Source organism: Schistosoma haematobium, chromosome 2 (genome assembly GCF_000699445.3).
Source record: "Schistosoma haematobium chromosome 2, whole genome shotgun sequence".
Lineage (NCBI taxonomy): Eukaryota > Metazoa > Platyhelminthes > Trematoda > Strigeidida > Schistosomatidae > Schistosoma > Schistosoma haematobium.
In genome coordinates, this window is record NC_067197.1 from 24,280 (window position 1) to 45,592 (window position 21,313).

At 40.8% G+C, this 21,313-nt stretch overlaps 1 protein-coding gene across 1 annotated transcript; it reads left to right on the forward strand.

The window, feature by feature from the left end:
* Nucleotides 1-9,475: 9,475 nt before the first annotated feature.
* MS3_00005976 (uncharacterized protein) lies at nucleotides 9,476-20,994 on the forward strand. Its single transcript, XM_051214058.1, has 5 exons — nucleotides 9,476-10,875; nucleotides 10,919-11,125; nucleotides 11,160-11,418; nucleotides 12,247-12,362; nucleotides 20,086-20,994. Exons 1-5 carry the CDS (start codon nucleotides 10,660-10,662, stop codon nucleotides 20,446-20,448), a joined length of 1,161 nt encoding a protein of 386 aa, XP_051067179.1. The 5' UTR covers nucleotides 9,476-10,659; the 3' UTR covers nucleotides 20,449-20,994.
* The last annotated feature ends 319 nt before the right edge of the window (nucleotides 20,995-21,313 follow it).

The following is a 21,313-nucleotide window of genomic DNA, read 5'->3' on the forward strand; positions in this document are numbered from 1 at the left end:
GTACACCAAACAATAAACTGTGAGTCTATTCCTTTTCGGAACTTCATATACTACATATTGTGATTTTTTCATATTTTTAGATACTTTTTCTCGTTCACTGCTATACTTTATATTCATGATGACCGAACAGACTCTTAAATTATTTAAGATCAAGACGCTTTCGTCTTCCGCATTTCAGTTAATGCCATACTGACTTCCACGTGCACAGTGACAAACACACGTGCACAGTTCCTCGCAGTGATGAAGGCACTATCGAGCGAATCCATCTGGTACGCTATACCTAGTATGTTCACTAGCGATGTTTCGGAACCTTACGCCGTTTTGAGGAAGGCTATTCTTAAGCGCGGAGACCTAACCGACCGAAAATGGTTACACCAACTTTTCCACAACACCGAGCTGAAACATAGCTCAGCGGAAAACATGTTGCTACGAATGCAAGAGGTTATTCGTTACTGGATCTTTGACGAGGGCCTGCTCAGACGGCTCTTCTTGTCTAAAATTCCCCAATGAGTGCAAGCAGTGCTTGTCTTCTTTCGAAACAACGCTGTTGACGATCTACCTGCATCTACTGACCGGATTTTAAAGATCACCAGAACCTCCATCACTGGGATTCATTCAATCAAACAAAAGCCTAAAACATCAGAAAACGACGTCACAGTCCTCTGTCACACTCTGATCCGTCGTCTTAGTATCCATAATACTCGTAGACACCCCCGAACCCGAAGGAATTCGACAAGGAGAGGGTCTGCCTCCAGACCACGAGTAGCAGATATGTTGACGAACGTTCGCCATCTGGTCGACACGCGCAGAAATAAGTGTTGTTTCTACAAATCGTAACGACCGACTGTACGAACCAGTTTTCAACTTGCAAGTGGTAAATGAGAAACCGATAGCCACATACGGTAGGAGATATGTGTACTCTAACACGGGTTTACGCAAACTCATGCACTGGATCTTCGTTGCTACAGATGTTTCTATACCAATCAATGATATAGACCCACCAAAACATCATAATCTAGTCAACATGTACAAGCGGAGGTTAGTAGACGGAAATACTAAACTATTTGTTTATGTAACTTGTTTATCCGGTTGTAGATTATCTCTAGTCACATTAAGGCACACGATTGATTTGTACTATCAACGGATACTCGGCAAATTATCGAACTGTGCGAAACGCGAACAAAATTACCGTGTATACGCAGTAATGTCACACCGCGACTACATGATCACCTGAATTTTCGAGAGCTCGCCCACTAGCTCCCGTAAATCTAAGGTTGATCAGCATCGAATTCCATAACGTGATGAACTTGGTAAATATTCCGCCGCCAAACAGCTCATGAGCGTCTATCAGCAACAGTTGGTGTCAAACTGGTGATTATCGATGACTGGATACGTAAACCACTCCTAATCGTTGACCGTCACCTTACATTCATGATTTGACAGCCACCTTAAAAGGCACGACTGTTTTTGAGAAAATCGACTTGGTTAAAGCATATGACCGAATTCCCATGTCTGCTGACGACACTCCTCAGACGCCTATCGGCACCCCCTACGGATCCAACGAATCTTTTTCATGCCTTTCGAGTTGAAAAATGTTTCATAATTTCACAAATTTATCGATTATGTCTCATCTCCAGAATCTGAGCCTTGCATTTAAACGACTCTAAAAGCACAAAATTACTGTAAACATTCAGAAATGTCAGATCAGAGCTAACTACCTACATTTTCTCCGACATACCATTGATGCCCAAGGCATCCACCGTTTGACATATATGGAAAAATGATAAAAAAGAAAATAATGACAATAGAACAGTAATAATATATCAAGTTCTGTGTAACTGAGGAGAATTTTGAATTGACTTTTAAGAAGGAAAGGGAGAATAAAAAGGAAAAGAAATAAGGGAAACATGAAATCCGTAGATTGTTTAATATGCGTGTTTATGATCACAGAACTAGAACTAACGACTATGCATGTATCGCCGAATTAGTAACAAAAATAAAATTTAAAAAAATAATTAAGAAAAATAACTTGTTATTGCAGTAAGATGTGACGTTAGAATAAGTGTTTGTGCAGCCATAGTTTGGGGTGATGCCATGAAAGTCTCAACTATGTGCAAAACACCAAATATCACATTGTATGACGCTTTTGTGTAAATTATTATTAAACACGCTGATATTCAATAGGTGACGCAATCCACTTTCAGAAAGAAAATCATCGAGGGGACTTCTGAACGGGATTTTAGTTTCACTACAACGGAGGTTCACTAGCAGTCCGTTCCATATGGTTGAGTAGCGAGTAACGAAAAAATGTCTGGCGTACGTTTGTGTAGGTTCTTGGAATAGCTAGAATATTTTTCTTATTGCATGGATTGTGGGATGATATCGTAGAGTATGGAAGGCTGGTTACCGAAGAGTAGAAAATATAGTTAATAAGCTGGTAGATAAAGACAAGGTTTAATTTGATACATCTGGTCTAGAGAAATTCTAATTTGAGTCGTTGACACCTTTGGTGATAGATTTTGTTGTCGGAATAACCCGTGACAGCATTGGTGAACCTTCAGGTCATTATGCCTGCAATTACTGTAAACTAAAATACAATATTCAATAATCGGTAAGACACATTTTCCGCATAATAATAATCTTGTTTCGATATTATTGAAGTTTATCATTATGAATCCGATGAGCTTTCTAGCTTTGGATACTTGAGATGCTCAGAAAAGTTCAAAATGTCGCTCTATCTTAAACCCAATTCACAAACAGTGTTGAGAGGTTTCAGTGTATGTGTGTGCATAGCTGGATTTAGGTTAGTGCATCGGCTAATGCGAATAAATCCAATTTTATCAACATTAGGTGGCGAATTCCAGGAAACGGTCCATTCGTGCAACTTGTTTATTTCTTCTTGGATTACCGCTGAAATATAGCTTTTTCGGTAGGAAAAAAAATGAACAAACCACCTTTTGGTCATCGGTAGAATGGAAGGGTTCGCCAAATTGAAAGAGGAAACACACCTCACTGATAAAAAGGAGAAAGACTAATGGACCAGCCACACTTCCTTGAATAAACCCACTGGTTACATTCACAAGCGGACGATTTGTCTACGTTCTTCCAAAAAACATTTCGGTCAAGATCAAAGGAGATTCTATATTCCAAATGAAGACAGTTTAGGAAAGGACGCTTGCATGAGACACTATCGAAAGCCCTACTAAAATGGATGTACGGAGTTGTCAATGACCGATCAACATCTCGCCTCTGGGTAATTTGATCTAAATATCCGGTTGCAACGTGGAGCATAAGCTTTCACCTTTACTTTTTATTGCTCTTCACATCTTGACATCGTCAGCATATAGCAAAACCGGTGATGATAGGATACTGGGAAGGTCATTTACATACGAGAGGAATAATATTCGTCCCAAAACTGTACCCTGAGGCACTCCGTTAAGCACATTTCTCAGCAAGACAACTCCAATTTCAGCCGTACTCTTTTTTGATGGCTAACTAGGAAGTATTTTATCCACATTAATAGGTTGCCTCCAACCCCAACATTTCTTAACTTATATAACAGCAGGTTGTGAGGAACTTTGTCAAAAGCTTTGCTGAAGTTAATGTAGGCTATGTCTATAGGTAACTTTTGGTCTTTAAGACAGCACTAACTTTCATGAGCCGCTAATAATTTAGTGAGACAGAAGTAACTTGTTCTATAACCATTCTGCTTTTCCGAAAAATTCGGTTTTCATCAAGATACGTAAACAGCTCCTCCCGAATAGTCTTTTCCGAAGTTTAACAACCACGTTGTTTAGACTATCAGGTCTATAGCTCTCACATTTATGTTTCGTACCTGTTTTTAACACATGATCTTAGCTCGGAGTGCCGAGAAGCAGAACAGGACCTAGTACATTGTTCTTCTAGTGTTTTTTAGTAATCGACCCCGGGTTACGGATAGATTGATACATATGCTCAAGGGGTTTGAGACGAAATTATCTAGTTCCTTTAGTTGTCTATGATGCATCCCATCGGGTCCCGTGGACTTTTCTATATCAAGCTTGTTTAACAGATCAGAGACATTGAGTTCTTTGATGGTCACAGTTTTCAGTGTGTGTGTATGAGGGAGCTATTTATTTTGGGGATTTATTTACCGCTACAAACTGAAGATAAGGATGTCTCTACGGCTTATAAACTGCTAAATTAGTTTGAGGATATCTTGACCTTACCACAGCCGTTCTTCACTTATTATGAAGTGCTACTGTCTACGCATAATGCTGAAATAATTCCTCTTCTCATAACCCTTTGGTTTACGCGCGAGTTTAAACGTTTACGGTGTGCCATAGATTCTTTAATAAGCCTTCATTCGTACAAACTTCTGGACTTGCTGAGGGTCAAGACATAACTATTTCGATTTCGCGATATTACACGTTAACTCGTCAGTATCATTAACTTAAATCTCGCACATATCCTTCTTCTTTAAAGGAGTAAAGTTCAAGTCTCATTATTGAACGATGATAAGAATTTTCTCGGAACCCTTGATGTAGTAAAAGGAATGTGTGATGCAGTACAAATTCTCATGTACATAGAAAACAGTTTCAATCGGGGGCTCTGGCTCTATTATCCAATTTATTGCGGATGCTGATTGTTTAATATCTATATTTGCTTTCCAGATGTTAGGTCTAGGTTGGGCTGACACATGCTCGTTATTGACGACTATATGGAAATAAAAGATTAGAACTGCATGATCAATTTTACCTGAGTATGGCATATAATCAAGGTTTGTGACGTCATCCTCATAATGGATCAAAATAAGATATATTAAGGAAGATTCGGAGTGTGGGTCGTACCTAGTTGCTTCTTTCCCATGTTGCACTAGGGCACATGTGATAACCACGTCAACTAGTTCCTGCTCCAAAGACTTTTTTGATGATTCAATCCTCAGATTTTTCCAGTCTATCGTGAGTGCGTTAAAGTCTCCTAGGATTAAACATCGACCACTTTATGACCAAGTGTTGTGACCATCTAGCAAGACTTCATTCACCTCACAGCTTGAAGTGAGGTAGACCAAAACAATCACCAGCTCTTGCTCTTTGCGTTTCAGGCAACAACCAACTAATTCACTTGCCCCACTCATGGGATATGTAATCAATGACGGTAAACGGTGTAGTATTTCTAGTGAGTAACTTCAGTCAAAGCTATACTTGAGGTACTGCCAATCCCAAGACGGGATAAGCGAGGAGGGTTTAACATGGAATCAGCAACTGCATCCCGCTGAAAACGACTTTGCTGAATATACACTTATCATTAAGAAATTCAAACCATTTATACTCTGCCCTGAGAGCTGAAGGATCTGTATTTAGGAGAATTATTACGCCTCGTGGTGAAAGCCGAGATCCTTCAGAAATCACGAGGCTGATGCCCCTTCTAACGACAAAAAGCCTTAAATAATATAAGTACGTGGAATATCCGGATAATGCGGAATACCGGAAGGATCAGCCAAATAACTACGAAAATGAAGAGATACAAATTGTCATAAGGAATAAGGACACTCTAGAGCGTATCCAACGGCGAGCCACAAAATGAGTTCGAGGACTCAAATTTCAACCTTATGAAGAGGGCCTCCAATCAATTAATCTTGAAGATGCCACAGGTATTCAGAGTTTGGCAACGCTTTAACCAGTAACACTTTTTATATGAAGCTTACCCACCAAGTGAAATCAAAAGATAGAAGCGGAGAAGTTCGAAGATATATTTAATAAGCTATCAATATATCGAGGATCGACTGATCTAATCTGGCTAGCGATTACAGGGGATGTTAAGCACGACGTTCCCACTCGTGATCTGGTGCGGTTGCATGACCGGGCGTCTTAAGCTAGGTGAGTCCATTAAAACTAATGTGTTCAACATCCAATGTCGAAAACTTACAGAGCTATTTATTTTGGGGATATATTTACCGCTGCAAACTTTACCCATTAGAGTATAGGCGTCTTAGAGGTGACCTTCTGATGGATTACAGTATCCGTAACACTTCTGGACATCCCTTTAAACACCTACTTAAGTTTAGCTCCAACACAAACCTGAAAGTTAACACCCAGAAACTGGAGACACAACATTGTAGAAGAGGTTATAGACACAACTTCTACTCCTTGTGAGTTGTAAAATACTGATATTCGCTGCCGGCTGAACTAGTTCAAGAGACTTCCCAGGAGTCCTTTAAAAGGCAACTTGAAGCTCTACTTAAAAGGACAGTGGTATTGTTTCTCGTTGAGTTAATTAACTGTTTTGATCGTAAATTACGCATCAAAACTACTGTTTACACTTTAACTACATCTACTCCAGTTAAAGTGATATTCTATTGAGTGTTTCGATTTCGCTTTTGTGTATTTATTGCATCGAAGCATACTTGGTCGACTTTTACTTGATTTATTTAGTTAAGGTTTGCGAATTCTTTTACATATCGTATTTGTGCCACTATTGTAGTTGATTTTCAAGCTGGCCAGCTCTGCTCATAAGTGTGGACAACCGTATTGCTTATTCCCCGTGGAGGAAGAGATGCAGTGTAATGAGTGCAATAAGTGGTTCCATAAGATGTGAACCCGATTAAGCCCCACTGCATATAAAAGGTGCTCAAAGCCCAACTCTCATTGGCTTTGTAGTTCTTGTTGCTCGAGCAAAACATTACTCATCCAGGAAGCAATTAGTCTCCTGATGTTGGCTAATAAGAAGGTTGATGAGGGCTGTACTGGTAATATTGTTACTGATGGCGAAGATTGCGTTAGTGTCGTAAGTGATGTCACGGCACAAGCCAGACATCTAACTGTGCAACCCGCTATTAAACCCTCGACCCCGAAACAGTCAATGGGTGACACCTCATTAGATATCGATAGCCATGCTGCTACGGCAGCAACCGGTGACCCAGATAAAACAATTACTATCCTGAGTGGTTCTAATGTGGATGCTACGACTGATGGAATATGGATGACACGGAAACGCATAAGAGTAGGAAAGACAGCTAAAACTAGTGACCGTTTACTTGATAAGTCATTGGTGGACTCTCAGACCACTCCGCCAAAGTCCCAACTTATAGCCTCGTCAAAGAGAGATATATATATAGTATTGAAAAACGCACAAAAAATCCGTGATTGAAATATTCCTATCCGACCAAATTGGCCGCTTGGGGATCGAATCAAGTGAAAGAATGCGCTTACTGAGTTGAGAACTCGCAAGTGAATGACGAAACCAACCTTACCATTAAGGATTTTCGGGCAGTCCAGTCTTGGAAGCCAATGCTTCCGAGGCCTGTGTGGGTAGAACGATTGATTGCCAAAACTCTTTAAGTGTGTGCTACACGAACACCCGTAGTCTGAGAAATAAAGCGTACGAGCTAAGTCTGATGGTGAACGAATTACGCCCGGATGTAATTGTTGTTACAGAAACTTGGTTCACCGTAGATATAGACTGTTCTCCGTCCATTGCAGGCTATATCTGTATTAGAAGTGATAGAGTTTCAAGTCGCAAGTGGGGAGACATAATTTTACACATTAGGGATCACTTTTGTATACAATCAACCATATCGGGGGCTCATATCAGTGGCAAATATGAGGTTGCATGTTGTAAGATTAAGTCTAGAAATGGGTTAGTGACTATAGGAGAAATATACCGTAGTCCGTTTTGTCTTGCTGACGACTTTATCCTAAGCCACATCTATTCCTGGAGTATGCCAGAATGTCGTCTCATCATTGGAGATTTCAACGCACCGTACAACAACTGGTTAGAGATTACAGCTCCTGGTTGAGGTTTTGATGGCGAACGTTTTTCTACCGTGTGCACTTGTACAATGTATCACAAAACCCACACATATTGATTTGCAACATGATCCATCGCTGCCGGACCTCGCCATCACCCACCACCGTGAGGATGTCTTTGATATTCAGCACCTTCCCCTACTAGTGGACAGTGATCACGTCGTAATTCACTTTAAGTTTGGGACACATGGTATACAATTCGTATCTGCTCCACCCCGTCCCAATATCTGACGAGTAGATATTCCGGCAATCAGAAACTGTGCTATCTCGACTGATTGGTCGGTCGACGCGGATGGATTGATCGAAGATGAATGGAAAAAGTTTAGGGCTACGTTCGAGTCCGTAACGTCGCCGTTTACCCCATGGTCAGCACGTAAGCTATCACATTGCCCTCCATGGATTAATAAGGAAACCCGGAAGCTGTTAAAGTGTAGAAAACATTTCTGGGACTTATTCTTGTTGACAGGTCATGCATCATTTAAGCGTGAGTACCAAAAATTCCGTAATATCTGTAAGAAAACCATAGCCAAATCCCGTACCACTTACGAACGACAGTTGGTATATAATGGCCGTACTTGTCCGAAACGATTGTTTTCGTATGTTAAACGGCGAATGAAACGTGGTGATTGTATTCCCCCGTTACTGTTATACGACATTCAGATTTACTAGCTGAATCAGATCGAGCAAAAGCTGAGACTTTTTCAACATATTTTAGCGAAGTCTACTCTACGTTTATCGTAACAAATACTTGTCCCACTCACACCGAGATACCAACCATTGAATCTGTACAGGTGACTGAGGAAACTGTCCTTCCGTTGATAACTAACCTCAAACCTGGTAAGATACCGGGCCCTGACGGGTTACATCCACGGTTGCTGTCATCTATTGCGGACATTATTTCAAAACCGCTTGCGACACTCTTCAACATGTCCCTTTCACTCGCTCAACTCCCTACAGATTGGAAGGACGCTATAGTCAGTCCTACATTTAAGGATGGTCAGAGACAGATCGCATCTGACTACGGCCTGTCAGTCTAACTAGTATTGTCGTTAAGTTGCTTGAAAAGATAATTCGGGTTAGGTTGCTAAGCCACATAGATTCACACAATCTGTTAGCTCCTGAGCAACACGGATTTCGTAACAAGCGTTCATGCTTGACTAACTTGCTTAATGCGAGGGAGGATTGAACAGCAGTCCTAGATAACGGTCTGTCTGTCGATGTGATATTCATAGATCTTAGCAAAGCATTTGACAAGGTGTACCCCAAGGCAACATCTTAAACCCTCTGCTCTTCCTTCCCCACGTTAATGAGTTACCACTGTTGCTTAGGTCGTCGACATTATTGTTTTGCGGATGATGTAAAAATCTGGAGTTAGATGGGCTCGAGAGTGGGGCTTAGAAATCAACCCCATCAGTGAATACTTTCAAGGAGAAGCCGAACCTTCACTGGAAAGCAATGTGTCAGGATTAATACAGGTTCACCAACCAACTATCCTTATTACTGAAGACTGACCTATTATTGAGGACTGAGGATATCTATGATTCGGCAATTTCTTTTTCCTGTATTATCGTTAATATACATAGTTTCCTGCCTGGAAGTATTGGTGGTCCACTTCCAGTAGACACAGAAGCCCGTTAGGCGAAAGCTTCTTCTATTCCGTCCACAACCATTTGAACCATTTGACACTGAACTTGATTCGTGACTCCTTCAAGTATTAACGCCACCTATTCCTGGTTAATAGATTGGTTGTGATTGCCTAGTTCTCAGCTTATTTGTAGTTTTTTTTCTGTTCCAGATTTTCACATTACCACTCACAAGTTACTCTCAGAGTAGATTCGAATTTACGAAGAACTGAACTTAATGGGTTACATATATGATGTTTTTATTGTCAGTCTGCTGCTTCAACCCTGTTTTTACATTTTTGTTTCAAGCCTTACTGCTTCGTGAATACACCAGTAGTATTTTAATTAGCTATACAACAGCGCTTGTTAATTAATATATCAGAGTGCACGTTAACGTACATCCTGATATAATACATCCCAAGCTCCCAACTTTGGGGAAATTTCGAGGAAATCCCCCCATGTAATAATACATCCCTAAAGTCACGGGAAATTTCTGGGTAGAACGCGAAATTTCCCCAAAATTGTGAAAAATGTCGAGGTTTTATTAATAAATATAAGCCGACTTCCCCAAAGTGTAATAAGATTCTGGGGAAACATTGGGGTTTTCGTGCCATTTCCCCAAAGTTTACTATGGCGGCTTTCCCAGAATGGGTCATATTCCCCCAAAATTGGGAGCTTGGGACTGGATTAGTAGTGGACTTCGGAACTTGTAGGCGTAGCTGCAGAGCCCGAGGAACAACCACTTGAGAACTCTTAGACAAAGCCATGTAAATAGGTGTGGGCTACCTGACTGTGGTCTCCATGATTATCGTAACTAGTGATTAAAGGCTCTAAGTGACGCTACTCAGGCTGGTTTGTAATGGCATGGGCGCGTCTACTCTTCATATCATTTAGAAACTAAGTCTCAAAATCTCAAATTTTCGTATACGCAGTTTTTCTGCTTCTGATAGTGTAGCTACCTTAACGGCCTAATGGAGTGTGTCAGGTTCCATGTCGTACATGACCAACTACTTCTCAGTACGCTTTTTGTAAAAGCCTCTATTCTATCCCTGTTTGGTGTTATGATATGTGTCTTTAACATATTAAATTTTCAAGATTCATTGCAAAAAAGATGTGCTAGAGATTTGTCTTTACCTAGGTCATACAATTGTTGTGTTTCTGCAATGAAGTAATATTTTCAGTTAATTTGTTGCCCATCAAAATTATTCATCATTTTGCTTTATGCTTTGGTGAATTCAGCTTAAATTATAATGACTACTATGGCAGGATTAAAAAGTCACGATTCTATTCTTTCAAAGTTGGACACTTTCAAGCGTAAGAGAAAAGCTCGCCTGGAAGTTGAAGAACTCAATAAAGAAAGTCGTCAAGCCATCGAAATGGCAGTTAGTGCTTTAACAACTGACGACCCCAAACAATATCAATTGGAAGAAGGACAAGAGCGTTCTTTTATTGAGAAGTCGTCCCAAGTATGCTTATTGTCTTACTTAAATCATTCTAAAACTTTCATAGAATTCTGAAGGTGTTAAGAATTTAGTGGACAAATTATTGACATGGATTAACAACGAACTATCAGAACATCGAATTCTCGTGAGAGATATTCAAGAAGACTTATATGACGGTCAACTTCTGCAAAAGTTAGTTGAAAAACTAGCGAAGATAAAGCTCGATCATCCTGAGTTAACGCTGTCTGAAATTGGACAACTTCAACGCCTGCGTGTAACTTTAACAATAATAACTAACTGAGTTTTAGGGTGTATTACAAACTGTCAACGAAGTACTTCATGTATCAGAAACTTGGGCCAGTCAACGATGGACTGCCGAACGTATTCATCAGAAAGACTTGGTTGCTATTCTGCGCCTACTAGTTGTTATTGCTCGTCAATTTAAACCAGAAATGCGTTTTCAAGCAGGTATTTTTCTTACCGTCATAATCGCTCGCAAATTAAATGGTAAATTGGAGTATCGTTACGAAAGGGAATACATCACTGAAGTCACAGAAACATTGCCCGGTTAGTTGTTTCATATTACATTGTATTCATTAGCTATAGATGAAATTTCACTTTGTCAACTGTTAGCATCTTTTGAAATGAATATAGAATAATAATATGTTAGAGAATTTAATGATAATGATCTCATCTAATTGTTCAGAAATTAACATAGAAGCAACTGCCAACATGTGTTCGAGTTACAATGGATATTTTGGTGAATCTTTAGAATAAATCACTTTTACCATATTGTGTTTCCAAAACAAACGATTTATTTAACGAATTTCCATTCCTCCTTATAAGCGAGATGTTAATGTGCAAGCTTTTGTCATGGATTATTCGAAAATTAAGGGCCGTGTTGTAAACGGAGTTTGAATGTTGAGAAATTCATTGTATAGTTCGATTTGTGCTCTCAGTAATGGTTACATCACTTAACTTTTAACTGTTAGGCCACAGGTTCAGAGCCTACTCCGTTTCTATTCAGGTAGTTCAGTAACATTATTAGCCCTCACGCAAATAGTGTTACCTGGTCCGAGCATTTTAACGTCTAGCACTGTCACACACACATGGGTTATTCTAGCTTCCCGACAGACCAGTTAATGTGTTCTGCTTGAGTCAAATTTTGCTCTTGTAAATTAATTGTTTATAGGGTTAGGGTTGTGTATGTGTATTACTTACCCTACTCATCGCATATCTTTGGTTTACTTTTGCTTGGTTATGAATGTTGAGTCACATTTTTTTCAAATGGAGTTGGCTCACTCGCCTTCTCCGCCTCACCCCCCACTTTCCATTCTGAACGACTGTCTTCGACTAATATAAGTTTATTAATAAATTACTGTTTTACACTTCAAGCTGGCAGTCCTTTTGACGCCATATCAGAACATCATATGGTTTTGCAAGCAGTTCTTACTTTTATCAATACACATTTGGAACAAGTTGGCCTTCATGTTAATGATCTCTCCAAAGATGTAAGTTTTTTGCGTAAATTACTGCTCATATCTTTTCGTATTTTAATTCATTTCATTGAAATAGTATCAGTTTGGGTGACAATCACAGAGGAGTCAGTTCAACTAATATAGTGTATAAAATATTAACCTCATTAATAGTTCAAAGTTCAACTAGGGCTCGTGAAAAGCCAGTCTGAGAACACCGGGCTGGTTTCAGACATGAACGTAGATGTATAGACCAAATATCCACTCCTCAGGAGATTGTCGAAAACAGACATACTTTCCGACGTCCTACTATAGTTGTATTCCTTGACCATAAGGCAGCATTCGACTCTGTTGACCGTGAGGTTTTATGGTAGTGTCTGTCATTAAAAGATGTATCAATGAAGTACATTAATCTTGTACTGGTTCTTAAGTCGGACACTACTGGCCGAGTCATTGCTAATGGCGAACTGTCATCGGAACTAATTACTTCAAATGGTGTTCGTCTGAGTTGTCCGCTTTTCCCATTGTAATTTAACTTTGACAGACATGCTTTTAGAGAGGATACTTTCATCGTCTGACTTTTCAGAGGTTTATCTTTTACCAGGAGATTCGCTTGTTGAATTAGAATACGGAGATAATATAATTCTGTTCGCAGAAGACACTGACAAAATGCAGTTTTCTGACCACCTTTAGGCAACAATCCCAGGATGTTAGGGGTCCCGTTCTCACTTTAAATGTAAAATGTTATTTCAGGATCGGCTTGTGTCATCACCCGAATAGTAGTTGGACGTATTGACTTCCCCACTTTTCTTGGAAGTCTCATCAGTACTGACGGTTTAATATCTGACGAAATCTCGGTACGGATTCAGGTGTAGGTGAAATATCCGTCTTCCAACCAAAGGGCGGGTTCACTGCGCAGCAGTTTGCTCCGTTATAGTTTGTGGATGTGAAACGTTGCCATTAAGAGTAGTGGATATTTGTGGGTCACTGACATTTGGTTATAGGTGTCTACGAAGCATTGTTCGTGTATTTCGCTTTGCAACCACGGAGTAAGCAATGTGCTGTGCTAATGCGGTATGGCAACTTGGATCGATGCATATATGTGCCTGGTCCTACTTTGTAACTGACCGATGTTATTGGTTCACACCAAAGTTTTTTTTAATACAGATAATACATGTATCTCCGGTCTAATAAATTTAACTTAGTGTATTGTCAGTCAGTCAGTACAACGTAGGACCAGGCACATATATGCATCGGTCCAGATTGCCATACCTCATTAACACAACAAAGATGGACATCGGATTCATAAAAGTAGTTAATTCAGAGGTTACTTACTTACTTACTTACGCCTGTTACTCCCAATAGAGCATAGGTCGCTGACCAGCATTCTCCAACCCACTCTGTCCTGGGCCTTCTTTTCTAGTTCCATCCAATTCTTGTTCATTTTTCTCATGTCTATCTCCATTTCCCGGCGTAATGTGTTCTTTGGTCTTCCTCTTTTCCTTTCGCCTTGAGGATTCCATGTGAGGGCTTGTCTTGTGACGCAGTTGGGTGCTTTCCTCAATGTGTGTCCTATCCACTTCCAGCGCTTCTTCCTGATTTCTTCCTCCGCTGGAATCTGGTTTGTTCTCTCCCACAGTACGTTGTTGCTAATAGTGTCCGGCCAATGGATCTGAAGTATTTTGCGTAGACAACTGTTGATAAACCCCTGTATTTTCTGGATGATGGCTTTCGTAGTTCTCCAACTTTCCGCCCCATACAGTAGAACTGTTTTGGCATTTGTATTGAAACTTCTGACTTTGATGTTGTTTGACAGTTGTTTTGAGTTCCGGATGTTCTTCAGTTGTAAATATGCTGCTCTTGCTTTGCCGATCCGCGCCTTCACATCTGCATCAGGTACACCCTGTTCATCAATGATGCTGCCCAAATACGTAAAGGTTTTTACATCTTCCAAATCTTCGTCAATTTTGATGGTATTGGTACATTCTGTGTTGTATCGGAGAATCCCGCTTTTCCCTTTGTGTATATTGAGACCTGCTGCTGAGGCTGCTGCTACACCGGTCGTCTTCTCCTGCATTTGTTGTTGCGTTTGAGATAGAAGGGCCAGATCATCTGCAAAGTCCAGATCGTCCAAATGCATCCTAGATGTCCATTGTATCCCGTGCTTCCCTTCAGACGTTGACGTCTTCATGATCCAGTCGATCACCAGGAGAAAGAGAAAGGGTGAGAGTAAGCAACCTTGCCTAACACCGGTCTTCACTTCGAACGAGTTTGTCAACTGTCCTCCATGCACAATTTTGCAGTGTAATCCGTCATATGAGTTCTGTATGATATTGACTATCTTCTGAGGCACGCCGTAGTGTCCAAGAAGTTTCCATAGTATTGTTCTGTCCACGCTATCAAATGCCTTTTCGTAGTCAATGAAGTTGATGTAGAGTGATGAATTCCATTCAATTGATTGTTCCACAATGGTCCGTAGAGTTGCGATTTGGTCTGTACACGATCTATCCTTACAGAATCCTGCCTGTTGGTCACGAAGTTGGGCGTCTACGCAGTCCTTCATCCTGTTTAACAATATCCTGTTGAAAACTTTTCCCGGTATTGAGAGAAGAGTGATGCCCCTGTAGTTATCACACTTGCTGAGATCGCCTTTCGGTATTTTGATCAGAAGTTCTTCTTTCCAGTCTGTTGGTACTTGTTCCTCATCCCAAATCTTATTGAAGAGAATGTGGAGTATCCTTGCAGCTGCCGCTACGTCTGCCTTTAGTGCCTCTGCTGGAATGTTGTCCGGTTCTGCTGCTTTGCCAATCTTGATTTGTCTGATGGCCATACTGATTTCTTCAATTGTTGGTGGGTCAACATTGATTGGGAGGTCCGTGGGTGCTGCTTCGATGTTGGGTGGGTTCAGTGGAGCTGGTCGATTCAAGAGTTCTTTGAAGTGTTCTACCCACCTGTTTTGTTGCTCTTCAATGTTGGTGATTACCTCGCCTTCCTTGCTTTTCACTGGTCGTTCTGGTTTGCGGCGATTTCCAGAGAGTTTCTTTGTCGTGTCATACAATTGTCTCATGTTTCCTTCTCTTGCAGCCTTTTCCGCCGTCGTTGCTAAATCTTCCACATATTTACGTTTGTCGGTTCTGATGCTCCTCTTCACTTGCTTGTTTACTTCTGTGTATTCAGCTTGTGCCTTGGCTTTTTCTGCTCTTGTTCGACTGGTATTGATTGCTGCCTTCTTGTTCCTCCTTTCTTGAATCTTATCCAGTGTATCAACAGTGACCCATTCCTTGTGATGGTGCTTCTTGTGACCCAGGACCTCATGACATGTTGAAGTGATTGCCTCTTTGATCCCCTTCCAGTTGCTCTCCACAGTAGTTCCTTCTCCATTGAGTAGATCATGAAAGGTCTGGAACTTGTTGCTGAGGTCCATCTTGAATTTGTTGAGTTTGATAGTATCCTGAAGAAAGGCCGTATTGACCTTTTGTGATATTGTCCGCTCCGTTATCCAGTGCTTCTTGAGTTTCAATTTCATCTTGGCGACCAGCAAGTGATGATCTGATGCTATATCAGCTCCTCTCTTGGTTCTCACGTCCTCTATAGTCCTCCTGAATGTTTTGTTGATGCAAATATGGTCGATTTGGTTTTGCGTGGTGTGATCCGGTGAAGTCCATGTGGATTTGTGTATGCGTTTATGTGGGAATATGGTGCCGCCTATGACCAGTTTATTGAAGGCACATAGGTTTGCAAATCACTCACCATTTTGGTTCCTTTCTCCCAATCCTTGTCGTCCCATGATGTCTTCATATCTAGTGTTGTCCATTCCAACCTTGGCATTGAAATCTCCCATGAGAATTGTCAGGTCCTTTGTTGGGCACTTCTCTACGATTGACTGCAGCCTATTGTAGAATTGATCTTTAGCGTCTTCATTGTAGTCTTTGGTAGGCGCATAGCATTGGATGATGTTCATTGAAATACCCTCTTTCTTTGTTTTGAACGAGGCTTTGATGATCCTTGGTCCATGAGATTCCCATCCTATAAGCACATTTTGTGCTTGTTTGGACAGCATCAATGCAAATCCTTGTGTATGTGGTGCATTTTCTTCTTCATGGCCGGAGTATAACAGGAGCTCTCCTGTAGTTAGTCGTTGTTGTCCAACATGTGTTCAATGTGTTTCACTGATCCCAAGTAGCTCTAGGTTGTATCTTCTCATTTCTGCAGCAATTTGGAAGGCTCTTCCGGTATCCCACATTGTACGAACATTCCATGTGCCTAAATAAATGGTTGCTCTGGTTGTCAGAAGGGGCATCGGCCTCGTAAATTCCGAAGGAATCCGGCTTTCATCATGAGGCGTCATAATTCTTCTAAACGAAGACCTTCTGACTCCCAGGGCAGAGTTTAAAAGGTTTGAATAATTTTTCTGGTTAGCGTTTTTTTAGCGAGTTAGTTTTCTACGGGATGGGGACGCTAACCCCATGCCCAACCCTCCTCCTTTATCCGGGCTTGGGACCGGCAGTAGCCCCCGGAGGGACTCCAGGCGGAGTTTAATTCAGAGGTGGTAATATATAAAAGAAAGATTGCAATAAGGCTATAGTACAGGAAGAAAGAATTAGTTCGTAGAAAGAAAGATATGAAGCGATTTTAATCTCTTAGTTTAAGGGAAGATAGGGTGTATACACCGACGCCATTGTGATCGATTCTGAGCCATGTCACCAAGAGTCTCCAACCATCGGTTACGATAGTCACGCGGACCCCAAACAAGTAGTCTGCATCCACCAACATGGCTCACACCAAAAGTTAGTGACTTCAAGCACTGATGCCACGTTTTGGTTTGGCTGCCTCTAACTTTCTTCAAACCATCTCAAACACCGGTTAGCATTGCACGTCGTAGTAATCGGTGTTCAAGCATACGTAACACGTGGCCCAACCATCTCAGTCGATGAAGATTCACAACCTCATCAACTGATTTACCATCATTCCCTAATACCCTGCGTCTAACCTCACTATTACTTACCCTGTGATCCCAGCAGACGCCAGCAATATTTCTAAGGCATCTGTGGTCAAATACTAGTAGCTTACGAGTGTCTTCTACTCTTAATGGCCATGTTTCGCTGCCGTAAAGTAAAACAGAACGGACTGCCGCGCAGTATACTCGTCCTTTTAATGATAGACGGATATCTCGCCTTCACCATAGGTGACGTAAGTTAGCAAAAGCAAAACGAGCTTTTCGAATCCGTGCTGAGATTTCGTCAGACACCAACCATTAGGACTGATCAGACTTCTAAGATAAGTAAAGTTGTCAACGCGTTCGACTACTTCACTCCCTATCCTTAGTTCAGGTGTTGACGCAGACCAGTCCTGAAGCAGCAGCTTGCATTTAGAGGGAGAGAAGCGCATTCCAAACATTCTGGCATTGTTGCTCAGTGCTATCAGAAGACTCTGCATTTTGTCAGCGTCTTCACCAAACAGGACTATGTCATCTGCGTATTCTAAGTCGATAAGTGGACCTCCTGGGTGGAGATCAATACCCGAGAACTCAGTCGAGGAGAAAGTTATTTCCATCAGTAGATCTATGATGAAGTTAAACAAAAATGGGGAAAGTGGACAGCCTTGATGGACACCACTTGAGGTTGCAAAAGCAGATGACAGTTCGCCATAAGCTCTGACTTGACTGGTATTGTTCGAGTAAAGAGCCTTCACAAGGCTTATGTACTTCTGAGGTACGCCTTTCAATGATAGACACTGCCACAGAATCTCGCAGTCTACGGAGTCAAATGCTGCTTTTAAGTCAAGAAAGACCACCATTGTCGGATGCCGATAAGTATGCCTATGTTCTAGAACCTGACGAATGGTGAATATGTGGTCGATGCAGCCACGACCAGGTCTGAAGCCAGCTTGGTTCTCTCGTGTTTGCAGTTCACTAGTCTTAGTTAGGCGTCTGATAATTATCGAGGCTAGTATTTTAGATACTATATTTGTTAAACTAATCCCTCTGTGGTTGTCACAGGATGATTTTGACCCTTTCTTATATATTGGGACGATAAGTGATTGCGACCAGTCAGATGGGATAACGTCTAACTCCCAGATCTTAGCTAAAATATTAGTCGACCTAATCGCTAAAATTGGACCACCATCCTTAAAAACCTCTGGAGTCAATCCATCTGGACCAACTGCCCTTCCTCGTTTCAGATTAGCTATAGCCTTTTGAACTTCTGCTAGAGTTGGGGGATCTACTTCAATGTTCCATTCACACTGTCTGGGGATGGAGGGTATTTGTAGAGTAGCTGAAGGCCATTTGGACTGTTCTCTGAAATGTTCCGCCCATCGTTCTAAACGTCTGGACTGGGAGCAGATGAGGGTGTCCTCTTTTTCCGAAATAGTTTGACTTACACTTGACTTATTAATTCCAGTTTCTTTTATTAGTCTTTAGAGCTGTCTTGTGTTCCCTATAGCCGCCACCTTTTCCATCTCTTTTGCTTTCGTTGCCCACCACTCCTCACGGTTGTTCCTTAGACTTTTGCTTAACCTAGATCTGATTTGTTGTCGCTCTTCATCGTGTTCAGAACCTGATGGGATGAGTTTGCGAGAATCCATCAGTGCAATAGACCTTGAAGAAATCCGTTGGTTCTTTGTGTTGTTTACGAAATTGAGAGGACGCAAAGCGAATGTCCGGCGCTTTAACCGGATTCCAAATCAATGGTGCACATGGGCTCCAGTATCCTGCGGGAACAAATGGCGTATGAACCAATCGTCGGTCACCGGCTTCCATGGGGCTGCATCTCCTTACGATGCTCCACTGCCTTGTGGGTTAGACCTTTAGGTCGAAGGCTCGGGGTGTGGTCCCCCAAGAAAACCACCTGCTTCGGTCTGGGCACCCGAGCAGTATCCCATCCCTCACACAAATCGAATGATTTATGTGGCGCATATCTATTTGGTGCCTCCTTGTACCAATGTTTATGTTTAAATAAATAAATTTAAATAAATAAATAACCCTGTGGCTTAAATCACTGATAGATGTCACTGCTGTTTGTATAGCTTTCCAAGCAACATCTGGGTCAGCCTCGTTTTCAGAACTACCTATGTGTGACAGTTGTTCCTGGAACCTACTTTTGGTTTTCTCGTTACTCAATTCAGTCCTAATGGATCCTTTTTGTGTGGCCTTTTTGCGTCCACTGAGACGCGAGCAGATGCGTGCCCGTAATAGGGCATGGTCGGAGTTCAAGCAGGTACTCCAGAATGAGCGACAATCTTCTACCGACCCTCTCCAACGATGAATGATGGAAATATGGTCTATTTGAGTCCATCGTTGGTTTGGTGTAGGGGGTCGCCATGTTAGACGATGTCTATCCTTATGCCTAAAATTTGTGTTTGCTAAAAATAAACGATTGTCTGAGCACAGTTGCAGCAGACGATCGCCATTATCTGTTCGTTGTGTCGGAATACTAAAATACCCACCTAAATGCCTTTCTGTTTGGTTTAAACTACCTATCTGGGCATTAAAGTCACCTGCTACGAGTACTATGTCTGAACGTTTAGCTTTCTGAAGAAGTTCAGATAGCTTTCTGTAAAATTCATCTTTCACTTCATCTGAGCTTCAGTCGGTGGGAGCGTAGACAGAAACGACAAAAAGGCAACGACGTGTGTCGGGAGTGTATTGTACGACCCTCTGGCTAGTTTTCGAATTACACCGTTTTGTAAAATCTATTTTCTTTAGTTTTATAATTAACTGATGGAAATGTTCCCATTTTATTCATTCTTCGATCATTAGTTTAGAGATGGTGTCTTACTTATCCTATTAATGGGTCTTATTGATGGCTATTTTGTACCATTTCATGCATATCATCCAACACCAACAACAGAAGAATTGTGTACATCAAATGTTAAACTAGCCTTTGAACTTATTCAAGCAGCTGGTATGGTTGAACCTCCAGCAAAACCTGAAGAAATTGTTGCAGGCGATAGCAGTGCTGTATTACGCGTGTTGTATGGCATCTACTCATATTGTGCACATATGGAGGATGAACAACGTCGGTATGAAATAAATAATATTCGAGAACAAGGTGAGATGGATGGATATTACGGTAATAAGCAGGAACCTTCTGTACAACATGGTGTAATTAATTTATCGTAAAGTATACGTAACTGTGATATGTCTCTGCTGTTTTCTGTGATGCTAACATTTTAAAAATTACCGTGGATTAATATGCGTTACCACTGGAGTGACTTACTTTTAATGAATAACAGGTTATCGTTTGATGTTCTTTAGTTACTTTCTTTTTAGAAATGATAAACAATGAAATGAATTTGTATGTAAGTACTCCATTATATTATTTCTCTCTCTCCTCTGCGAATATACGCTCTTCAGCCTGACATTTTTTACACCATTAAACGTTGTGATATCAGTTTTGTAGTTATCTATATTATTTTTGTGCGGTTAATTGTTTTACTTTCCTAAATATTGATGTTAGTTTCAATTTCTAGATACGATAATAAAAGCAATAACTTTGAAAAGATTCATTTATGATTATGTTCCTTTTGGTTAACTGATAGTGTAGTTTATTATTTTTCTCCGCGCTATGTAGTTTTATTGTATATTGTATAATTTTTCTGCGCCCGTGGGTTTTATCTCACTGAATGTGTTCATTACTACTAAATAGAATGGGTTTTTGTCTTTTTAGACGTTTATTTCTTGCTCTTATTACAACGTTTATGTTATATACCATTTCATTGGACAAATATATAAAATAATCATGCCTACATGTATACAAACTGAACATCTTAAAGAGATCAACTTTAGACAACAGTCATCTGTTGACATCGAAAAAGATTTGTCTTATAAAGAAAAAATTGAAAGTCCAACATCAGAGAGTGATTTGGATTTCACAATAAGTACTTCAACAACATTCTGTTCTTCAGCAGAAGTTTGGAAGCTTAGAAGATACTTTGATAGATGTTTTGTACAAGGCTTTAATCCAGCATCCGTAAAAATAGTTTGT

Excerpts from the sequence above, each read along its gene's own strand:
- MS3_00005976 (XM_051214058.1), top strand. The coding sequence starts at position 10,660 with ATGACTACTATGGCAGGATTAAAAAGTCACGATTCTATTCTTTCAAAG. Across the intron at positions 10,876-10,918 it reads TTATTGAGAAGTCGTCCCAA|AATTCTGAAGGTGTTAAGAA; the intron begins GTATGCTTATTG and ends AAACTTTCATAG. Across the intron at positions 12,363-20,085 it reads TTAATGATCTCTCCAAAGAT|TTTAGAGATGGTGTCTTACT; the intron begins GTAAGTTTTTTG and ends TTCGATCATTAG.